At 33.9% G+C, this 22,138-nt stretch overlaps 1 protein-coding gene and 1 long non-coding RNA gene across 2 annotated transcripts; one reads left to right on the top strand and one right to left on the bottom strand.

Moving 5' to 3' along the window:
• The first annotated feature begins 901 nt into the window (after window positions 1-901).
• LOC132034122 (uncharacterized) lies at window positions 902-4,374 on the top strand. The gene is made up of 3 exons (XR_009408951.1): window positions 902-1,137; window positions 1,344-2,358; window positions 4,129-4,374. It is a non-coding gene; the product is annotated as an uncharacterized LOC132034122 (long non-coding RNA).
• An 11,554-nt stretch (window positions 4,375-15,928) lies between these two features.
• On the bottom strand, window positions 15,929-21,487 carry LOC132034121 (nitrate reductase [NADH]). Its single transcript, XM_059424373.1, has 4 exons — window positions 20,302-21,487; window positions 19,760-19,900; window positions 18,251-18,483; window positions 15,929-17,536 (listed from the first exon to the last, which is right to left on the bottom strand). The coding sequence occupies exons 1-4, from the start codon at window positions 21,326-21,328 to the stop codon at window positions 16,202-16,204; spliced, it is 2,736 nt and encodes a 911-aa protein (XP_059280356.1). The 5' UTR covers window positions 21,329-21,487; the 3' UTR covers window positions 15,929-16,201.
• Window positions 21,488-22,138: the final 651 nt, after the last annotated feature.

The following is a 22,138-nucleotide window of genomic DNA, read 5'->3' as shown; positions in this document are numbered from 1 at the left end:
CTCACATTTTGTTTCGTTTCACTGCCTCCCCTTACGTTTGCAATATTACGACTATCTCCCTTATTTTAACTTTTATGTTACAATTATTTTATTTTATTTATTACTAATAAAAAAATAATATATCTGGACTAATTTGCCCTCCCTAAGATCATGCTCTTTTAATTAATTATTATATTTAATTAATATCTCCTTTAAAAAGTTATTTCTTATATGATGAATGAGTAAGTGTTCAGTTGATATCGGAAAAATAATACTCTTAGTATAACCCAAAGAGGAGATATAGGTAAAAAGTAATCAATTCCTTTGGGATTAATTGGGGTTGTTATTTTAGGGTTAGGCTAAATTTTTATTGAGTTTATACTGCAGTGTGAGAGAGTGAAAGAAGAGAGACCTTCGTGTGACTGAAAAGTCACTCTTATCCTTCAATAAAATGTAATCCAAAGGAAAAGAGACGATAGTCTTCTTAGATAAATTGTTTAATATTAAACAGAAGATGGTCATCTTTTTCTTGCTGTTGGACTTATTTGATCATTATACAAAATTTCTGTTAGCGTAAAACCTAACAGAATAAATTTAATAAATTAAAAAAAATGGTCTTCATTTAATATTCCTAAGAAATAACTTTTTACTGGAGATATTAATAAAATAGTAATTAATCAAAAGAGCATGATTTAGGGAGGGCAAATCAGTCCAGGTATATTATTTTTTCATTAGTAATAAATAGAATAAAATAGTTGTAACATAAAAGTTAAAATAGGGGAGGTAGTCATAATATTGCAAACGTGAGGGGAGGTCAGTGAAATGAATGAAAATGTGAGGGGAGGTTTTTAAAATTTTCCCAAAAAAAAAAAGAAAAAAAAGAAAAGAGAAATAGAAACACAATTCAATCAGTAGGAGCATATCAGTAGCTTCACTAGCTAGTACCTTTAGCTGTCTATTGGGTACATATTATAGTGGATTTTAGCCAAATGAATTGCAGGGTATTATAGTCATTCATCACGACAATTGATTAATATCTCCCTCTACAGATCTGTTCTTCCCCAATTTTCAATGTAGCAACTCAAACCCTAGCTCAATCACTATGGCATCTTCTTCTTTTGCCAGTGTTTCAGCACTAAAATCAACTCATTATGTGATGTAAGATATGCTTACTTTATTAAGCTTTATTAAGAAAGTTGTATGTGTCTTATCAACTGGAAGTCATGATTTCATTCAGTTTAATTACTCAATGACTTTGCCCTTTGTTATGTATATGTGCTTAGTCTTTTGTCATATTTATGCATGCCAATAATAGGTATATACTGTCATTCTCAGTTGTGTCAACAATCTTCTTATTGTTATAGGGTTGAATCAGGGAGCATTAAGCGGATTGTTGACCCAATTCCTTTATTATGTAATTTTCTTTTATCAGGTTCCCAAGCTGTTGTGGGTATATATGCTCATTTACAGCAAGTGAAATCCTTGCTATGGATGGAAATTAATGGTACTCGAATGGTTGGTATCTGGGTATGGGAGGAGTAGGAAAGACGATATTTATAAGAGCCATTTGGATGGCTTCTCTGATCAGGGCATTCTGGTTGGTTTGGTAATGGCAGTAGAATTACCATAACAACTAGAGACAGTCATTTGATAGGGAAGAATGAAGAAGTATATGAAGTGACTACACTTCGGTGTCTGCACAAATAGCTTTGAGTGTAGCCATGGATTTTTTTATAAGAGTTTTCAACAAATTTAGCAAGAAATCTCGGTAGTAGAAGATGAAATAGTAGAAGAAGAGAAGCTCGTTAGTGCAAAGGCTGGGTCTGTTCTGGGAGCATTTGCCTAAATATGGTGCAAGAGATCCGGAACCACATTCACGGTCTGGAAGAGAGGAAGCTCCAAGCGAGTTGCATGCCCCTGATAAGGAGCATCGACGCAAAAACTGAGTCAAAGTGAGAGGAGGTGACCCAATTGGTCTGCTATTATTATAGGCCCTCCACCACTGCTTGGCTAGCCCAATCATATGAAAAGTGGTATAATGACATTGTGGGATTCTACCAATTCCAAGTTGTGCAACGTCTTGTGACAATTTAAAATAAGCTACGGTGGATTGGAGCCTATAGAGCAAGAGATATTTCTAGATTTAGTATGTTTCTTTCGAGGGTATGGTTCCTTGAGAGTTGTGGATTTGAACCTACTATCGGATTAAGTATCCTAATTGAAAAATCTCTTGTGTTCGTCTCTGAAGAATATACAATTCAAATGTATGAATTGATACAAGATATGGGTAAATATGCAGTTAATATGAAAAATGATCCTGGAGGACATAACAGACTATGGCGCGGTGAAGATTTGGAAGACGTGATGATCAACAGTACAGTAAGTAAGCTAAACAATGCAATATTATTCAGTTCTAAGTTCTTTACCAAACTAAAGGGATATAGAAAAAATGTAAATCATTTGTTCTTCTACTCTCCCGCTCTTTGCATGATTCATTTTGATTTACTTTAATAGAGGCGGAAAAAACATTCATTTCCTGGTGCTGCCTTACTGGTTTTTCTTAAATTTCTTGAGCCTTGATTTGGACAAGTTCCCACATAATTTATTTTATTCTATTTCATTCTTTGAATTTACTTCACATTTGTGTGACATCTTGTACATAATCATCCATTCGAGAATTCTACAGTTGAATTAGAATGAAAGTACATGACAAATTTAGGAGCCGTTTGGACATGATTTGAAATCATGAGATAAAATCACGATTTGAAGTTTTGTTTGGACATGCAATTTGGATTTCTTAAGTTGTATTTTTTCTTATAGACATAAAACCCCATAAGTTGTGAAAACCATTAAAACTTTCTCAATTCTTATACAATCTTATCAAATGAGCACGTCGTAGTTCATAACAAAATTAATACGCTACTAGAAGGCCTTTCTAAAAAATACATCAATTGATCAAATTTTAGTTCAATAAAATGAAAAATTGAACATGATTTGTAGTGTAACTACTCTTCAATATAATCCTCCCACATGGTTGGAAAGAATAAATTTGTTATAGATATACTAACAACTTGTAGATCTTTTGCTATTTGATGTAAATGATCGGTAAACAACAACAACATATCCAGTGAAATCCCACAATGTGGGGTCGGGGAGGGTAAAATGTACACGGACCTCACCCCTACCTTGGATGGTAGGAAGACTGTTTTCGAAAGACCCTCTCCTCAAGAGAACACATGGCAAGAAAAGATCAGATAAGGACAAACAATTTAAAGCAGTATGGAAATGAAATAACGAAAGTGAAAAGACCATGATAAACAGTCTTAAAAAAGGGATCCGTAACTGCCATAGATAAATAAAATACTCGAAGTACCAGAAATAACAGATAGTAGCAGAAAATAAAGGACAAGAAAATATAGTACAAGAAATAAATATATCTACTAACTTATGGATCTATTTTTATAAAATATAAACTGACGTCAACTTTTACATTTAAAATTTGAAATCATGATTTGAAATATCAAATCATGCCTTTTGGATGATTTGGGATTTCATCTCATGAGATAAAATCGCATGTCCAAACGCTGATTTCATCTGATGAGATGAAATCGCATGTCCAAATGCCAACTTAATGGGGCATGTCTTCATGAGGAATTTCTTCTGTCAATGAAAAAAAACTTATAGAATGTGAATCTAAAAACTTCTTAGGAAAATTACTTTAGAAAGTAGAATTATGTAATTAATTGCTTAGTAAAATGATTTCATTTGTTGAGCAACATATTTCTTTAAAATGGCCTAATCGATACGGTACCTTGAAATTTTCAAAGGTACTCCTCAAAAAACTAGTAGTGCAATAATAAAGACACCTGTGTGAGGGCATTACTTATAATATATTTTTGTGCGACTCTCTATTTATTGATCAAAAAAAACAAAGACAAAAACACGAAGACAATTTTTTTTAGCTAGATCTCCTTTGGTTTCTAAATAAAAAAAATGATTAAACTTGATCTTATAGAGTAAAATAATTAAAAGAAAGTTAAAAAGAATTTGGCATAGCGAGGAGCGAGGAAACTACTCATATTTCCAGAGGGGTGTTTATGCTGCATTTGAAATTATATTTTGTAGACTAATTAATGATCTTTTAACCAGGTGACTAAAGCAATAGAGGCAATCTGGATTCGTTATCCTCCAAACCTATGTTTTAGCAAAGACACCATGAAAAATATGAAAAGACATGGTATATTACGCATAGATAATGTGATGACTGTTTGATCCATGATGGCTTAATAGATAATGCGATGGATGTTATGAGTTGCCATGATAGCTCTATCGGTTATTTGTCCAACAACTTGTGTTGGTCTGTCGGGGATTGCTATCCTTTGGGACCGCTTCCATTTCATTAGCCGTAGTATTGGAAAGTGCGAAAAATCCAATAATCTATGACCAGATTCAATAGCAGCTCCTGCAGGACCTGCACGCATTGCACTTTCTAACATCTTGAGCTCGGTATTGTATAACTTCAATTAGATAGCTATCGCTGTCTAGCCGAAGCTGCATTTTTTGGACCCTATGGAGCTGAAACACCTATCTAGACGAGTTGTCTTATGAATCTGCTTTCTGGTGTAATTGCAGTGATGTAAATCTTAATTGCTTTTGGGACTTTCTGTTCCATGCTGCATCTTTTGGTACCTTATGGAGAAATAAGAACCAAAGATGCTTTAAAAGGGGTTGGATCACCTATCCCTACCAAAGCTTAGGTGTTTTATGAATCTGTTTTTCATTTTGGTGTAATTACTCTGTTGTAATCACATTTTGGACTTTATTGATTCTCTAAGTTTTAAGCACACGACCAAAGACATCTTTCTGTAACTTCATACATACACTGTATGCAGCAAATCAATAATTATTTTTGCCCCTAAAAAAGTTCCAAGTTATGTTTCTTCAAGATCGTCATTCTTGCTCAAGTAGTTTGGTTATAAAACTCTAGCAGTTTTGTTACTTATTATAGAGGATGGTTGTAGAGATTCCAGAAGCGTTTGATATAACTTTAAATAACCTTCCTGACTTCCATAGATTGTAATTATTCTCTCCAGCAAAAGAAATTGTCTCAAAATAACCGTCGCTTCAGGGATTCAAGACAAAAGATAGTAATTGTTTCTAACTAGACCTTTATATTAAAGAACTACTTCTTAGTGCTAAGTTCTTCAGAAACATCTAATAAATAGGGATAACTTAGTAAACTATATTTTGTATTTATTGTTTTTCTTAATAGACGTGAAATGAACTAGAGTGACACTTATATTTGGACGGAGGGAATGTATATCGCGAAGTTATCTTTTCTGCCCTTACATGGAGCACTTACATGACTTCAGAAAAAGCGCTAGTAAAATCCATGACAAAGTTGACATACAAGTTGTGCATAGATTGTAGGACGTGAATTATTTCTTGTCAAACGTTTGGTTCATTTTCAGCTAAAACCAGATATATATTGTATTCTTCTTTGAATGCCCCTTCTCTAGAGCCATCTGGCAAAATATTCTTACATGGATGAAATGGAATAGAAACATACAAGAATGGGAGGCAGAATGGAAATGGGTGCTGCAGGCATCGAAGGGGAAAGCAGCAAGGAATAGACTACTTAAAGCCTGCTTTGCTGCAACAGTTTACGCCATCTGGATAGAGAGAAATACCAGAGTGTACCAACAACAAAGGCGAGACAGCGACGCGATAACACATAGCTTGAAGACTAATCTGTGCATCAGAGTCCGAAATAATGTGAGACTATCTCAACTGCTGAAGTCACTGGAGGATGTTTAGTTAACTAGGTGATTGTTTCTTTTAGCTGTTTGTGTGCAAATATGTAGCAGTCTACTAGGTATGATGTGAAAGGGGTTTGAATTTGGACTATTCACCCCTGGTTTTGTAAAGTTCCATGGTAATTAATAAAATCTCTTTAATTGCCAAAAAAAAAAAAAAAAAAAAAAAAAAAAAACTTAAAACGTGTCCCAACTGAGTGTTTTTTTTTCTTCATAGTCCTTGTTCAATTCAGGTATTTTTAATACACATGTTTTCATTTTGTAGCATATTCTTCATAAAATAATATATAAATTCTTGTATAGTTTAATTCTAGGCAATGAAAAAGGCAACAAGATAGTGCATTAATAATGCTAAACTTTAGATAGGTATTATAATGCTTTATGCATCTACGAAACAGGTCCTCTTGGTGAATTATTTTATCAGCATTTCTCTCCTTTAAACCTTTCTTTGAACTTTTTTCTTTTGCAATCAAAATATACCGTGATACCTTTAAATTCAAAGAAATGCGAAATCCTTTTTGAGAACAACATGAATGATCAAAAGTAATCCAAAAACACAAAAATCCATAGACTTATTATTCAACGGTATTTTCTTCAAAAACTTTTTAAAAACTAAACTAAAAAAGAAGTTCAAACACGCAAACTTCCTACTATACCAAAGCCTCAATGAGTTCTAGCCCAATTGGCCCGATTGCTGTTAGCCCAACAAATGTTTTGTTTGCAAACAAACATTGGGAGAGGAGAGTGAAAGATTATTGGTCTCTCTGATGTCTGATCTCAATTTACTCATACTAATTTAAACTGATAGGATGTATCTTTTCCATCAGACTAACTTTACCTTTTCCTCTACTATCACCATTACATTAAATAAGTATACACTATCATATAAAACGTAACGATAAAAGTATTAATTCCCGTACATGGCTAATTCCAACGCCAGATTAATGTTTGGCTATAATAGTTGTCCTTGAGTGTACTATTCCATCTTGGTTAGGATAAAGAATATAAAGAGCTAATAATAAAAAAACATATATGTTACATATGCTACTTTTTTCTTTCTGAACTAAAATTTGCTCTCCATAACGCCACAAGATTAAAACAATAGCTTTCCTAGTTGACGTTTTAATTAAAATTTTGATCAAATTATGTTCTAAAGAAGAAAAAAAAAATGCTGTTGGAAAATAGTATTCGTGTACTCTCTAGACAATAATTCATTCTTCACTTTCTTTTTCACCTTCTTGCTTCCCACGCATAAAAAATGAAAATTTCCTCAGAGTCATGACCGACTACTATGATCTATTAATTTTATAATATAGTTTAAAGAAGAGGTGAACAAGTTGCTAAATTAAATGGAGTACCAACTTATTTATAAAGAAAAAAGGACCATGGATCGGACCTCTTCAAAATATAATTTACAAAGAAAATGACAGCACAAATAAATTTGTCTTTTCTCAAAAGACAGCTTTGCACACATTATGCTCAGCATAAACTAATAGACTTTCCCAAAGACAATGAGGTTTTAATAAAGTTAAGTATTAATCTAATACCCAATGTTTAGGGATCAGCCCCCCCTTTCCCAACTCTATGGACAATTAATTAAATAGTACACTTTGATTCCCAACATGTCTTTTCTTTTTAAGTTTTGTAGGGATGGTGATGCGGAGGAACGAGGAAAAAAGAGATAATTAAAAAAAGAAATATTTAATCAATGAAAAACCAAGTTGCATCTGATCTTCTTGATACAACATAATAGATCTATCAACTTAAATACTATGCATTGACAAGCAAAACATATATGCACAGTTGGTCATTTATATGATAATTAAAATTAAATTTTAATTATTAGTATTAATTAATAACAAGGAAAAAATGATAACTAACCTTTACAGGTTAAACTACACTAAGAGTGCAAAAAAATTATATCCCGCGAAATTAGTCGAGGTGCGCAAGCTAATCCCGACACTGCGGTTTAAAAAAAAATAACTTAATTAAATCTTATATTAATTCTATAAACTACCTCCCAATATTCTCAACATGTCTGACCAAACTATTGAGACATCATTTTCATTTTATTTTTTTTAACTTGTATTGATAAAACCATTAGTCAATTTGTTGAATCATTATTAATTATGTATGGATTAGAAGAGTCAGATATTTGTACGGCAGTGGCGCCTATTTCAGCCGTTAAATTTGGAGTATATTAACAATAATCTAATGAATGAGAGAGTTTGGGTTGGAATCTTTTTAGTAGAGGACTAATAAATGGGGTTTTAGAAAACTCAAATATATAATTTATGTACGGTTCTATATATTTGGGAGCTGACGTCAGGTCAAATATTAAGAAAAAAATGGATGGGCTGTTAACCTAATTATTATTATTATATGTTGGAATTTTCTTTCAGTGATGGAAGAAAATCTCCACGAAGAGGAAGTAATTGATTTTCAATTTTGCAAGAGTATCTACAAGACAAGAGACATTGTCGTCCAAAATTGTCCAAGGAACATATCTTCGGAAAATATCTTAATTTTGCTGCTAATAGATGGATTTGCCATTTAATTTCGACCTTAAGCTAATTAACAAGATTATCATCTTTCAATTATAATTTTTCAATGCAAAATCAACTCTAGGTTGGGATTGTTTTTTGGGGATATCTATTTGATGTACACATGGCCAGTTCCTAGCTCTGAATTGAAGAAAGAAGAAAGACAAACGTTACATTAGGTTATAATCAACTTAAGGCTAGTCAATTTTTGATGAATTTGCACAATATAAATACTTATTATTTGATAATATGAATACAAGATGAGATAAAATAAAGCTGCATATTAGTAAGAATTCATAAAATCGATTCCAGGACTTGAATGAGATTGAGGCTTTGTTGCCCATTTGATGTTTATTACTGCTTGGGGTAACAAGTTCTTTTTCGTCAGAAACTAGGAGACAAGTTTAAATACTGTTCTTTTTCACAAATTATGCTTTGTAGAGACGTTGAACATTGTAAGGATTATAACTATTTCCATACTCACTAAATGTGAAGCTCCATCTATCTTAACGATTCCTAATATCTTGAATTAACTTTTCTTTTGAAGGAAAATACATGGTTATATTGAGATTTAAGTCCTAAATCAGTAAAATACTTGAAAAGTTGTTAAAGGGTGATTTGGAATAAGCTATATGAATATAATTTTAAAAAACTATGAAGGCAAGTGTTGGATATCAAGCGTAGGAAATAACTTAGTTTTGTTCCAATACATGATCGCCACATGATTCTTAATAAATAAATTTGGGGTTAACAGTGTAACCGCTTAAATTGAAAAATGTTTTCTTTATTTTGAGGGAATGACTTGTGGACTATGTATTTAGATTTCAGTCCTTAAAAGCTCATAACTTGTCAGCGGGTTAACTTTCAGGCCTTTTTACGTTATGTTGGTAATTCAACTACGTAAAATATCATATTCCTATCCCCTTCCCCTTTTGGATAGAGGAACTTTACAATGAAACTAACACAAAAGGTAAAAAAGATGATGGTGGTCAATGTGTTTAACATAAACAAGTTTTTGTTGATTGTTAATTTGTTCATTGCTAACATCAATAATAGTATGACATATGAATAATCTTTGGACCAACTCCTCGGATCTGAAAGCGAAATGTGTGAATATTATTTCAATTTTTATAATACACTACCCTATATTCTATGAAAAAAGTGTACATATATAGAAAACAAATCTTGTCGCTTAGCAAGGTAAATATAGAAACAGGTTTAGGAGGTTGGACTTTAGATTAGTTTATATTTTTTTTTAAAATGAAATTTAGAGACATGTTTAAGCTACAGATATGGGACAAATTAGAATATTTAGTTTGTACACAGTTAATTTGGTTTCGCTTTCAAGACAATCATTTTGTGAAGTAATCCCTACTGTTCCTTAGTTACTTGTGAATACAAAATTAGAAGGTCTCACTTTTGCTAATTAAAAACAGATTTTTGAGTCCTTATTTTGTCTGCAATTAAAGATGTTCTGGAAGTATTAGTGTATTTTACCCCATTGCAATATTTTCAGGCTGTTAGTCACACTTTTTTATAGATAGTTACATATAATTATATTTTAAATGCTCTAATCTGTGAAAAACATTGAACTATGAACGCATACACAAACTACATGAAATATTCACGGTAAGCATTTTGGAAAGAATTAGCTTGTTGGTTTTGTAGTAAAGCTCCAATATGTCTCTAAGCTGGTAACTTTCAGAAGAAAAGGTATACATGACACTTCAAGTTAGATGAATCGCACATTGAAATGAGTGAGTAAAGTGAAGAGCTTTATATTGTACACACAAGTTCACAAGGTGGCACGCACTTTTGGGCTGTGCATAGTCCAGAAGACAAATCCATGAAATATGTCATGTGCAAAAGCGGACAATACGTAGCATGAGTTTGAGCTATTACAAATATGATATTAGGGCCCAAGGCACCCCCGATGTGATGGTGGGACAACTTCGGCCAGGATGCTAAGTCGTTAAGGGGGTATATGCGACGCCCAAGATGGAGGGTGGAACAACAAGGACGGGTCAAATAAAAAGACGAGCAAGGTTCTAGACTAGCAAGCACATGCACCTTAGGCAAATCCACGTCTAAGTGGAGGAGGAAAGTTAAAGGCTTTATAAGGTATAACACAAGTTCACGTGATACGCGTGCTTTTGGGCTTGATGATGGCATAATCCAAAAGACAAATCCTTAAAACTTATGGGACCAAAGTGAACAATACGCATCATGAACTTGAATCGTAAGACACTCATATGGTATAAAATTAGTCATGCCTCATTTGATCTTTTCTTTCCCTTTCCTCTATTTCCGATAGTCTTAGAATTAGTCGCACTAGTTGGAATATCGAAAACAAGTAAATTCAAGAAAAATATTCCCAAGAATCCTTGTATTGCCTCTCGAGAGGGTGACTTAATTTGTCTTTCTTAGTAGATTTTCTGGCTCGAATTAAAATTAGTCGGACTAGTAAGTTTGAATATTAAAATAAAATAATTAAAAAAAATCTCAAGATAAATTAGAGATGTAGTGAAAAAGAAACATAGATATAAGAGGGTGAATGTGATAACAAATAATTAATCAAAGCAAAAGGGAAATATATATTATACCAGTATTATGGGATCATTTGGTAGGGTACATAAGAATAGTACTGAATAGGGTGTATTAGTAAACTTGATATTAGTTATGGGGACATTATTTTTTTATCGGTTGTCTGGTGTGTTGTATTAGAGCAGGAATAGTACTTGTATGGTTAATGTTATGATTTACTATGTATAAGGACAGTACTGAATGAGTGTCTAACTAATACAAGTATTAAATATATGAAGGTAGAAAATACTACCAACAACAACAATAACATACCTAGTGAAATCCTCCAAGTAGGGTTTGGGTGGGGTAGTGTGTATGCAGATTTTACCCCTACCTTAAGAGTTAGAGAGGTTGTTTCTGATAGACTCTCGGCTCAAGCAAAAATATCTCAAAGTAGTTTGGAAACAAAAAATAACGGAAATGAATACGTCATGGCAAAATACTAAAGAAGGCATGACAAAGCATTCTGAAAAAGAAATAGTAACTACAACAAAATAATTCGATAATTGAAGTACAAGAAATAATAAATATAGTAACAGAAATCGAAGAGCAAGAAACTGAAAAAACTATCAAACAAGAGATTAAATAATATCAAAGCTAATGTCAATATTATTTTCTCTAATACCTCTTTCCAAACAACCTCTATAAAAGAAGACAGCTCACTACACTAAACTCTCGTTATGCACGGGGTCGGAAAAGGACCAAACCCCAAGAGTACAAGGGTGCATTGTATGTTATGTTATTGTGGAAAGAAGACAAAGGAGGAGGAGTAGTATAAAGGGGGCAAGGCAGTTGGGGTGCATGCGGAGATCAGTATGGATGACCTTTCCAAAGAATGAGGGGTAAACCAATAGCCTGTGGCTCAGCGGAATTGGCTGCGGTCGTCTTTTTTGCCCCTCCAACTCTGCAGTAGCCAATAGTTTTTCTATCTATTTTCCGTTTTCATATGCTATAAGATAAAAAATAATATTCAGAGTTTTCTGGAGAGTTGGATGAGTTGGGTCCCACCAGCAAACGACCCACCACTTGTGTGCCTCATTTTTTTTTTTTTTTTGAGTAGCATCGCATGCATTTGCAATAGGGCTGCAAAATCTACTAGTGTCACCTCAGCACCTCACGTTTCTTGATTTTGTTTTGGTCTCAACTAGAAATGAAAGGGCGAACAATGTTGTTAGATGATTGAGATTTCTTGTTATCTTTAATGGGAGGTTTCTGAGTTCGAGCTTTATGAGTACTGAATAACGTAACATCTCGAAAATGATTGAAAGCGTTAATTACGCCCTTTTAAATGGACTTATTCGTGCGAATATATATAGTTGGAATATTGAGTTTCAAATATTGAGGGAAGATCGATTTTATGATTCATTAAATGACCCTTTAAACAATAGATCGGTAAAAAGAATAATATAAGAGATCGGTTAAAAACATGGGAAAAGCCTTTGTAGGATGGTTTTCTTATACTCAAATTAATTAATCATGTGAGATCATTTCCTTGGATGATTAAACCGAAGGATAAATGAAAGGGTGTACATTACAGTGAAATATGAAAAATATTATTATTGAAATTTCGATTTCTAGTTTACTGGGAAAAACTAAAGACAAGAAAAAGTATTATTGCATCATTTGTATTATGCTGTGGTATTCGATCAGTATTATACTGTGTCAATGGTGATTGACTACTTTTTTTTTTTTTTCACGTGCACAACCAATTTAACGATATAAACGTTGTTAATATGATTTGTTACGTTTTCTACGAGTGAATTTGTGTATGGTTTATATTTACTACTACTTTCTTCTCATTCTTTGACTTCTATTATTTCACTTGCTAGTTCAACTTTAATAATTTATTTTGCTTATTCTTGCATCTAAGATATTTTTGCACTTGTATATAAAATCACCAGTTATTGTCACGAAACAGAGGGAGAAAGAGACAAATAAGGAAAGAAAAAGTAATGCTGCATGACTTTACTTTTCCCATTTTCTTTGAATATATAATATTAGAGTAAAATATTGATGGAGAAATAGCTAAAGTAAACTATATTTAATTATTATAACATTAAAAAAGGTAAATATCTTTAAAGTCTTCTCAATTGATTATACTTTTCCTACTTATTGGAGAAATATATTATTTGCTCATGCCCTGCATTATATGTTATGTATGGCTTCATTTCTTGCAAATTATAGTGTGTGTTATTTTGCTTGGTAAAATAATTTGTCCAGTTATAATAATGCATTTTTTTCTAAATTAGTTACAAGAAATTACTCCAAAAAGTGGGAAAAGCTCTCTTAATCCTTATTCATGCCCAAACGAAAAAAGAATGATCTCACTAATAAATGGTTTTCTTTTGTACTACGAAAATTTTTGTTTATAAAAGACTTAGAGAAAATGTATATCATTCTAAATAAAGCCTGATAGAAATATCATTTTCATCTCAATAATCATGTTTACTTAGAACGAAGAATATTTTAGAGAAAATATCGATATGAAATTGAAATTAAACTATATATATCTAAGAACTCAAATATTTAGGGAAGCGACAAGAATATTGAGGGAGAAATATAAAACTCTTCTTCTTTATCTAGCTAGCGTACATATATATATATATATATAATGCCTATCTCTATAGGCATAAAACGAACATGTATATATTAAACATTTGTAATGTCACACTTCGATCGCAGAGAAGTCAAGATTAGGGTTTAAGAGTATATGCCTTTTCGTGAAATTTAGCGCTATGGGTATAATATACAGGGTCGATTTCTTATTTGTTACGTAGAGGCAAAGTTGGCTATGGTCTTAACTTTTGTACAAACTTGTAAAGCTATGTTGCACAACACGAGAATACGATTATGTATTTTGAGCCTTGCGAATTATCTTTTGAGAATTTAAAAAGCCTATGCAACATGATATTTGAGAAAAGATAAAGAAGAATTTGAGAATAAGATCTAAGCACCTGCCCCGGGTGTAACCTTGAGTATGGCTAAGCTAATTTGAAGTACACTCCCAATATATTCGATGGGTTTAGCCCTTTTAATTTTCCTTTTTTTCTTTATTTGTTTTGTTTTGTAGGGTTTGGTCTTTTTTAAAAAAAAAAAAATAATAAACTTGGAGCGGATATTCATTAGATTAAATAATGAGTTAAAAATGTCTTGACATGGCAAATTAAATCATAAAAAAATATTTATGTGCAGCGAAAGAGTTGCGTTTTCGACCCTTATGACTTATTTGTTACTATGAGGAGTGTCTAGTAATTTTTAATGACACAAAACAAAGTTAGTAACTTTGCTGAGAAAAAGATATTATACTTTTATGAAATAAATTACCCGACAATACGAAAAGGACTAAGAAAACTTAAGCTATAAATCAATAAAGGTTGTGGTGGAGTGGTAAGTACTCTTTCATCCTTAATTGAAGGTCTCGGGTTCGGTTGCACAGATGCGGGTAAATACGTGTTAGGAGCGACTTTACCTCCAATGTGGGACTTAAATGCTTAAGCCAGGATTTAGTTGGCGCGCGTACGGATCGAACACTGGGTGGAAGAAAAAAAACTCAAGGCATAAGGTTTCCAAGATTATATGAATGTTAATTTATGTAAAATGTCCAACATTATGGCAGTCATTCACAAGTCTTTTATCTTGGCTTATAATGGAGTACGAACTACCTATTGAATTAAGAGCAAAATTGGTTAAAATATTAACAGCAAAATTGGAGTTTTAAAATTGAGAGGCGAAAAAAAAAGAAGATACAAGTGCTGAAAAACGTTATTTTTAGCACCAAAGAAACAATTTGGATTATCCATATTGTTAGCATAGTGATATTCATGGTTAAGGCTAGGGGTGTACAAAGTAAACCGAGAAACTGCACCAAACCGATAAATCGAGTCAAACCGAGAAAAAAACCCGACTAATGGTTTGGTTTGACTTGATTTGGTGTTGAAAAAAAAAAAAGCGTTTGGTAATTGGTTTGGTTTTTAGCTAAAAAAGTCAAACAAACCAAACCAACCCGACATTATATGTATTCAATTTTTAAAATATTTTATACATAAAAATATTTATTTGTAATGTAATTTATAAATATTTCTTAAATTTTTTCGTACTTTTATTTATTTATTATCATATTATTCAAGCTTGAACTTAGAATTTTGAATGTCATAAGTTTTATATCCTATGGATGTTAATAACTCAAATAAAAGTCAAATAAAACCAACTCAACACTAATGCTAACAAAAGAAATTCAATTTACCACTATGAATGATAATAATGTTGGATATCTATTCTTTAATTTTGCATAACTGGTTTACAGAGTGAAAATACATAACTTAAGTTTTTTTCTTTGTTATGTAATTTGTACTTATTAGTTGTACTTATTTTAGCATGACTTAGTATTTTTAGATTATGGTCATTTTCTTTATGGCTTATTAATTAGCAATATTTATGTTAACCGATTTTATTATCTTTTGTTGCATATTTTAATACAATGTCATCACTCTTCTCACATTTTGTGTTATTTTCTTAAGAAACACCTTAATTATAGTTGTATCTTACTAGGACTAAAGAAATATTTGAAGTAAAAGTATATATGTTTTGCATCAAGACTATTCCGGGAAAAAAAAACCCGAAAAACCCGAGAAACCGAATAACCCGAGGTTGAAAAACCCGAATTTTATTGGTTTGATTTGGTGTATAAATTTAAAAACCCTACGCAATTGGTTTGGTTTGGTGTTTAAAAAATCCGAACCAACCCGATCCATGTACACTCCTAGTTAAGGCTGTGTACAGCAATGCGTCAATGGCCCTTCCCCGACCCATGCATAGCGGGAGCTTTAAAGGCTTGCTGCTCCTTTAGTGATATTCATGGTTAAACTTTTTCTTTGTAAGGCAAAATTGAAGAATTTTGAAAAAAGGAAATATTCATCAGAGACTAAAAACTAAATAAGACAACTACATAGTGAGCAAGAACAATAATTTGCAATCACTATATATATACATTGATTCTGAAAAAATCTCTTACAAAAAGACTGGTAACATTACTATGCCATGATGAATACAATCTGTCATGGTAGACATTACAACCTTTCGACATACACAGGCTAGTAGAGAGTACAACATTTCTTCCCTAAAAAATGACTTGTAGGAACAGAAAACTCTTATACCTAAAGTAAAAAAATGTAACAACTACAAGTAGTAGTACATGTGGTGATAAACGAAATACAATATGTACAACTGATAGGGTAAACAAAAAAGAATTTATTACTGCAGATTATTGTTATCATCCTCCAATTAGAAGACCAATAAGGAATCCTTAATGTCATAGCCCATCTTCTCCAAGTTTGGATTAACAGCAAATTGAATCATAGGAGGTGGTCCACAAGCCAATGCTAGTGTTGTATGAGATGGCATAGGGATATGTTCTCTTAGAATGGCTTCTGTAATAAATCCAGTGCTGTACTTCCATCCTTCTTTTATTGAATCTTGAACCACATACCATACTTTAACTCTTTCTGGTATTTTCTCTGCCCATGCATCAAGCTCTTCCTTGAGTAAAATATCATCCTCTGTTCTGTTGGCATACACCACATACATTTCCGTGTCGTCTTCAGGATCTTTCAGAATTGCCTGCATCACTTGATACACTGGAGTTATTCCTGTCCCACCAGCTATCATAGCCAACTTCTTGGCAAACTTGTGTTTGCCATGGACTAAGAAATTGCCCTTTCCTTGGTATTCAATGTGACCTAATGGACCTTTCACGTCGAGAAACGCCCCCAATGGGAGAGAATCAAGATATTGTGACATTTGCCCTCCATTAGGGAATTTAGGGTGAATTCCTTTGAAGTATATTTTCACAACCAACTCGAAGAACCCCACCTCATCGACCGTGCTAGTAGGAGTGTAGGCACGCATGCAGAGCTTGTCATCAACTGTGGCACAGAGGAAAATGTGTTTGCCAACAGGCAAGCCCAAGACTTGATCCTCAGAGGGCAATGCGAATCGGAATTTCCTAACATCGGGTGAGATGGATTGCTTGTCGATGAGTTTGCATGGGATTTTCTCCCTTGGAATGAGAGCCACACTCCTTGTTGGTGCTTGAACAAGTTCCTTGATAGGTGCTAGAAAGCTACTGATGGAAGAAGATCCATGGACAGAATTGTTAGGAGAGGAATCAGAGGTGTAACCAGTAGTAATTAGTTCCCCAATCCTAAAGTCCTCCAAGAGCTTCTTAGCCTTGTCGGAATGAATTGCATCAAATTCCTCAGTGCAATCAGTGCCAGCATTGATAAGGATGCTATCAACACCACCAGGATGGTCTTTCAAGAAACGTGTTGCATCGTAAATATGGCCATGGACTATGATCCAAGCAGATTCGGAATTGTTGTGCTTCCTGACCTCGGACATAGAATACATCTTGGAAGCCGTGTTCATGAATGGAGTTGAGATACTCTTCTTTAGTGTTGGAGCGGCCTCTGCTGATATCTCCAAGTGCCTCTCCTTTGCCATCCATCCACCTGATTGGTTTCCAGGTTGGGTTGGGTGCTCGAACACTATTCCAATCTCTCCCTTGTGAGGCTTGCACACGTTCATTTTCACTCGGAACCAACAATTGTTCATCATTCCCTGAATTAGAAATAATGTAAAACAACATTAGTAACTACGCAAGGGTATAACTTATAGTGTGTAAGAGAACATTTACATTATCATGTCACCTAACAGATAACCATCCATAAAAAGCGGGATTAGTAACATTGTCGCCTGTCGGCAGATATAAGTTAAATTCATGGATGTAATTACAACTTTTAGATTATACCAAAAAAAATATTAAGCTAGTGTGGTAAAAGGGTGATTCTGTTTTTGTGTAAAGATTGACATAACTAGATGAATTGACCTAGTGGTCTGGCAAGTGGCATTCCTAGTGGTCTGGCAAGTGGCATTCACATGTAGTTCATGTGATCACGCCTCTACTTACATAATAGGAATTTTCAGGGCTTGGTACGTCTGTGGCTTGAATTGATCCATGTATGGACCACACACCTCAAAAAAAGAATCTAAAACTATAACCAGCTAGCGAAAAGTGTTTTTGTTTCTAGTTTTTTGTTTTGGCATGCGTCATCATGTGCTCTGTGAATCTTGCATATTGGAAGAATCATGAAAAAGTTGATCGGAACAAATATTACTTTTCCTCAAGGATTAATTACATATATTGTCAAAAACTTACCCCACCCCACCACCCCACCCCCGCGCCAAGCAAACTCCCTTTATTGACCTCGTCGACTTTACACTGTTAGTACATAGAACTTATAAAAAGATAACGTAAAGCAGATGTGAATTTACCATGACGTTCCAAATAAGCTTCTCGGGTTGAGTATTCATGGTCTCATCGATAGCTCGAACAGCAATTTCTTTGGCACTAAGCAAGTCTAGCACCTCAACCTCGAGTGACCAAAAGCACCAGCACCAATACTTGCCATACTTGGTTGGCTTCTCTGGGTGATCTAGTGTGCACACACTCCATGTCTCTCCTCCATCTAAGGTCACTTCTACTCGAGATACCTTTTTACCTCCACCTGTTACACAATCACTACTCAATCAATACAATGGCTAATTAATTAAAAAATTAATTAGGAGTCTAAAACTTCTTAACATGTTAGCAGTACCTAGTTTTTGTATGTAACACTTTGCCCATTTGAAGGGTCAAACTTGAATTTAAATAAAAAATTGCAACAAGTAATTGACCAGCTTTATAAAGTTAGGCACGTAGTTTAGGGAAAAAGGGTCCTAGACTTAGTTAATAAAATATAAACTAGATCCATATAAAGTGATGACCACTAGAAAGTTTTCTAATTGAATAAGAACACAATATAATAATCCAACTAAGGTTGTTGAGGCAACCAAAGATGCAGGAACTAAAGCAGTCAAAAAGATTCTGTCTTTTCAGGCAATTGAATTTTATATTATACGAAAGACCGACTCTTCAGAACTAGGAAAGCTCCCCAGGTTTTTTGTGTATATACCATTAAAATAAATCAACCATATTGTCCTTTTCTTGCTATTCTGTTTCACATTAGCAAACAAGCTGACACCATCCCAAGCTCATGCATCCACCTCCACTCAGTAGTCACTACTATTCTCCTTTATCCCAATACCAATAGTTGTATTTATAGACTTTTAACCACAGTTTAATTTGTTTACCAATTATTGTCAATTGGTTACTTACATAGAATTAGATATATCACACTCCATCTGCTCCAAAAAATTGCCCTCCTTTCCTTATTAATTTGTTCCAAAAAGATTGGCGCCTTTTAATATTTAGAAATAATTTAACTTTATGAGATGATTTATAACCACACAAATATCTAAGATTTATTTTGGACCACATATTTTAAAAGTCTAACTTTATTTCTTAAACTCCGTACCAAGTTAAACTAGGACAATATTTTTGGGACGGAACGAGTATATTATTGGTCTTTTAAAGACTCTGTACATTACTTAAAAATATTTAATAGTTTTAGCCATAAAAGTATCGTCTAAAAAGCCATACATGACTTTTTACTTGTCTAATTAAAATGTACAAATTTAATTCTAGAAGATGACTAATATTTTGAATCAGAGGGGTGTCTCAACCATTTATTGTCATAGTTGTATGTATTATGAGATAAGAGGCTGAGGTTGAATTGGGTCGAAAACAAGAGGTGCATAAGGACGAAGTAAAACGTCAGAGTTGAGGATACGATGAGCTTCGACAATACTAAGAAAAATCAGCAAATCAGTAATAATAAAATTTAAGAGATGTGATGGAAAAAACAACAAATTAATTAGTATGAGAAATCAGAGTATACTAACCAGAATAAGCATAGCCCCTTAACGTGTAAGGTCTCTGAGTCGTCCACGCGTTAATAGGCAAAATTTCTTCATGACACGGCGTCGTAATTACCGAGTTTATGTTGAGCTCATTGATGATGTACTCTGGCTTATACCACCATGCTGAAGAAAGTAACCAAAAATTACAACTTCAGTATCACATGAATTGGGTGCAAACATAATAAATCTGACAACTCTGTGTTTTGTCTTTAGACCATTTGATTTGAGATGAGAATAACAGGACCATATAACTAGATGCCTTGAATAAAGTAATTGGTTCCTTCCCAATTACTTCATGCAAAGGAAATTCAGAACCATAAATATATAGAAGGAAGTTGTCAGTTGATTTTTCAGACTTGTTCTGCACACCGCGTAAAAACTATTTATATATTAAAGTAATTTCAACTTAAAATATTATTTTACAGCTAGATAATTAATCTGCTATCGTAGATTAAAATTTTAACCATCTTATCACTTTGCATTTGTGTCAAAAAATTTGCTTAATAAGTAATTATTATGTGTACCTTCAGCGTTAGCAAGTTCAGCATCAACATGGGGAGGGAGAACTCGATTATCCTTGTAATGGTAATAGCTCTCTGATTCTTGTGTAGTCACCACAATTCTCTTCAACCATTTCACCATTCTTCCACCAATGAATCCTGGAATTATCATCCTTACAGGAAACCCATGGTCCGGTGCCAACATTTCTCCATTCTGCATGTATGCTACAATTATATCCCTTGACGGATCCATAGCAAATTCCTTCTTAATACTCGTACCATACTTCGAACCACCACCTCCAGGCAACATATCCGCACCCTCGAAACAAACGTTAAGTGCCCCTTTTTTCTTACTATAAACACCGCACCGTTTCAACAGGGCGCGGAGAGGTACTCCGCGCCATACAGTTGTTGAAACGGCAGCAGCACCCCAGTTAAAACCAATGGTTTGTTTAACCATATTCTGTTCTTTCCTTCTGTTACCAGCACACACAAGTGTAACTGGCAACTCCCTGGATGGAAACTCGTTAACCAACTGATCCATTGTGAATTTCATAGGGCGTTTGACCAGACCAGTAACTTCCACGGACCAGTCACCCCATGAACCCTTGGGAACCGGACCGTGGTTACGAACGTAATGAAGTGGGACAGGTGTGATAAAACCATGGTGCATGAGACGAGCCAAAGGTGGTTCGGAGTTAAACGGGTGTTTACCAGTGAGACGTATTAAGGAAAAGTTACGTTCAATCCAATTATCAGCAGTTCCTTCATCTCTAGTGTCGTGAACGGATGGTTCTAATTCTGAATTTCCTTTCTTGATCATTTGAACGTATTCATTTTTTTCGTCATCATCATCGTCATCTTCACTAGAAGAATAATCAAGGTAAATGGGGGTGTTTGTTTTCTTTTGGAAAGGTAGTTCATGGTTTGGGGGTGTAGGGAAGTTGCAACCACGAACCGGGGAATCGGACCGGGGTTTGAATGACCGGTTCACGCCTGATAAACCCGGTTCAAGGTGACTAAACTGCCGGTTTTCAACAGATGCAGCCATGGTAAATTATTATGAGTGATAATAAAAAAGAATATGAACAGAGAATTTGGATAAAAAAAGGAAGAAGAAAGAAGAGAGATTTATTTTTCTCTCAGTATTTCTGTATCTCTTTCTTTAGATTTGGTTTGGGAACGAAGTTTGTGACTGCGTAGGGTGGCCTTATATAGATACGTTATGGACTCTCTCAATGTCTCCACAACCCCATATTACATATTTAAGTGGGACCCACAAAAATGGACACCCCAATTGAATTTTGATTACCAAAAAAATTTAATATTTTTGACATTTCAAAATAAAAACTGCTAATGATTTACACTTTTTACCTGGCTGGGGCCTGGGGTCAGTGAGAAAAAGGGGGGCCTGGGTGTTTGGCAAAATGGCTTAAATATTGGTTAGGGCTAACAGCTGTTTCTTGTTTGTGCCGTGGTTTTTGAGTGAGTAAGGGTCACAATAAACATTTTCAAAACTCACTAAATATTATTAAGGGCTCCACTGGAGCCTAATTTACTTCTAAGATTGGGGGATTGTTTGGGTAAAAATGGCAAGTAAAAAGATTCAGAATGATACTGATGACCTTATATGGGAAACAACTCTTTTATGTTTTTGAACAAGAACTTTCTTTTTTTGTTAGCAAACACATTCAAAAGTTTTCTTCAATTTACATGAGCATTGAACTAAATCCTTTTTAACTTTTAATAATAATACCGTTTGTTATAACTAACTATTTCAATCTCAAATAGACTCCCAATGTGAAATTTGCCGAAAACGACAAAACGAAAAGAAGTTACATTCATGTTTCATAGCAGGCAG

Source organism: Lycium ferocissimum, chromosome 10 (genome assembly GCF_029784015.1).
Source record: "Lycium ferocissimum isolate CSIRO_LF1 chromosome 10, AGI_CSIRO_Lferr_CH_V1, whole genome shotgun sequence".
Lineage (NCBI taxonomy): Eukaryota > Viridiplantae > Streptophyta > Magnoliopsida > Solanales > Solanaceae > Lycium > Lycium ferocissimum.
This window is presented reverse-complemented; position numbering and strand designations above follow the sequence as displayed.

Bases quoted from the DNA above. Each gene is read 5' to 3' on its own strand.
- LOC132034121 (XM_059424373.1), bottom strand. From the start codon at position 21,328: ATGGCTGCATCTGTTGAAAACCGGCAGTTTAGTCACCTTGAACCGGGT. The intron at 18,484-19,759 runs GTTAGTATACTC...ATTGTGTAACAG, and splicing joins AAGGGGCTATGCTTATTCTG to GTGGAGGTAAAAAGGTATCT. The intron at 17,537-18,250 runs GTAAATTCACAT...TTTCTAATTCAG, and splicing joins AGCTTATTTGGAACGTCATG to GGAATGATGAACAATTGTTG.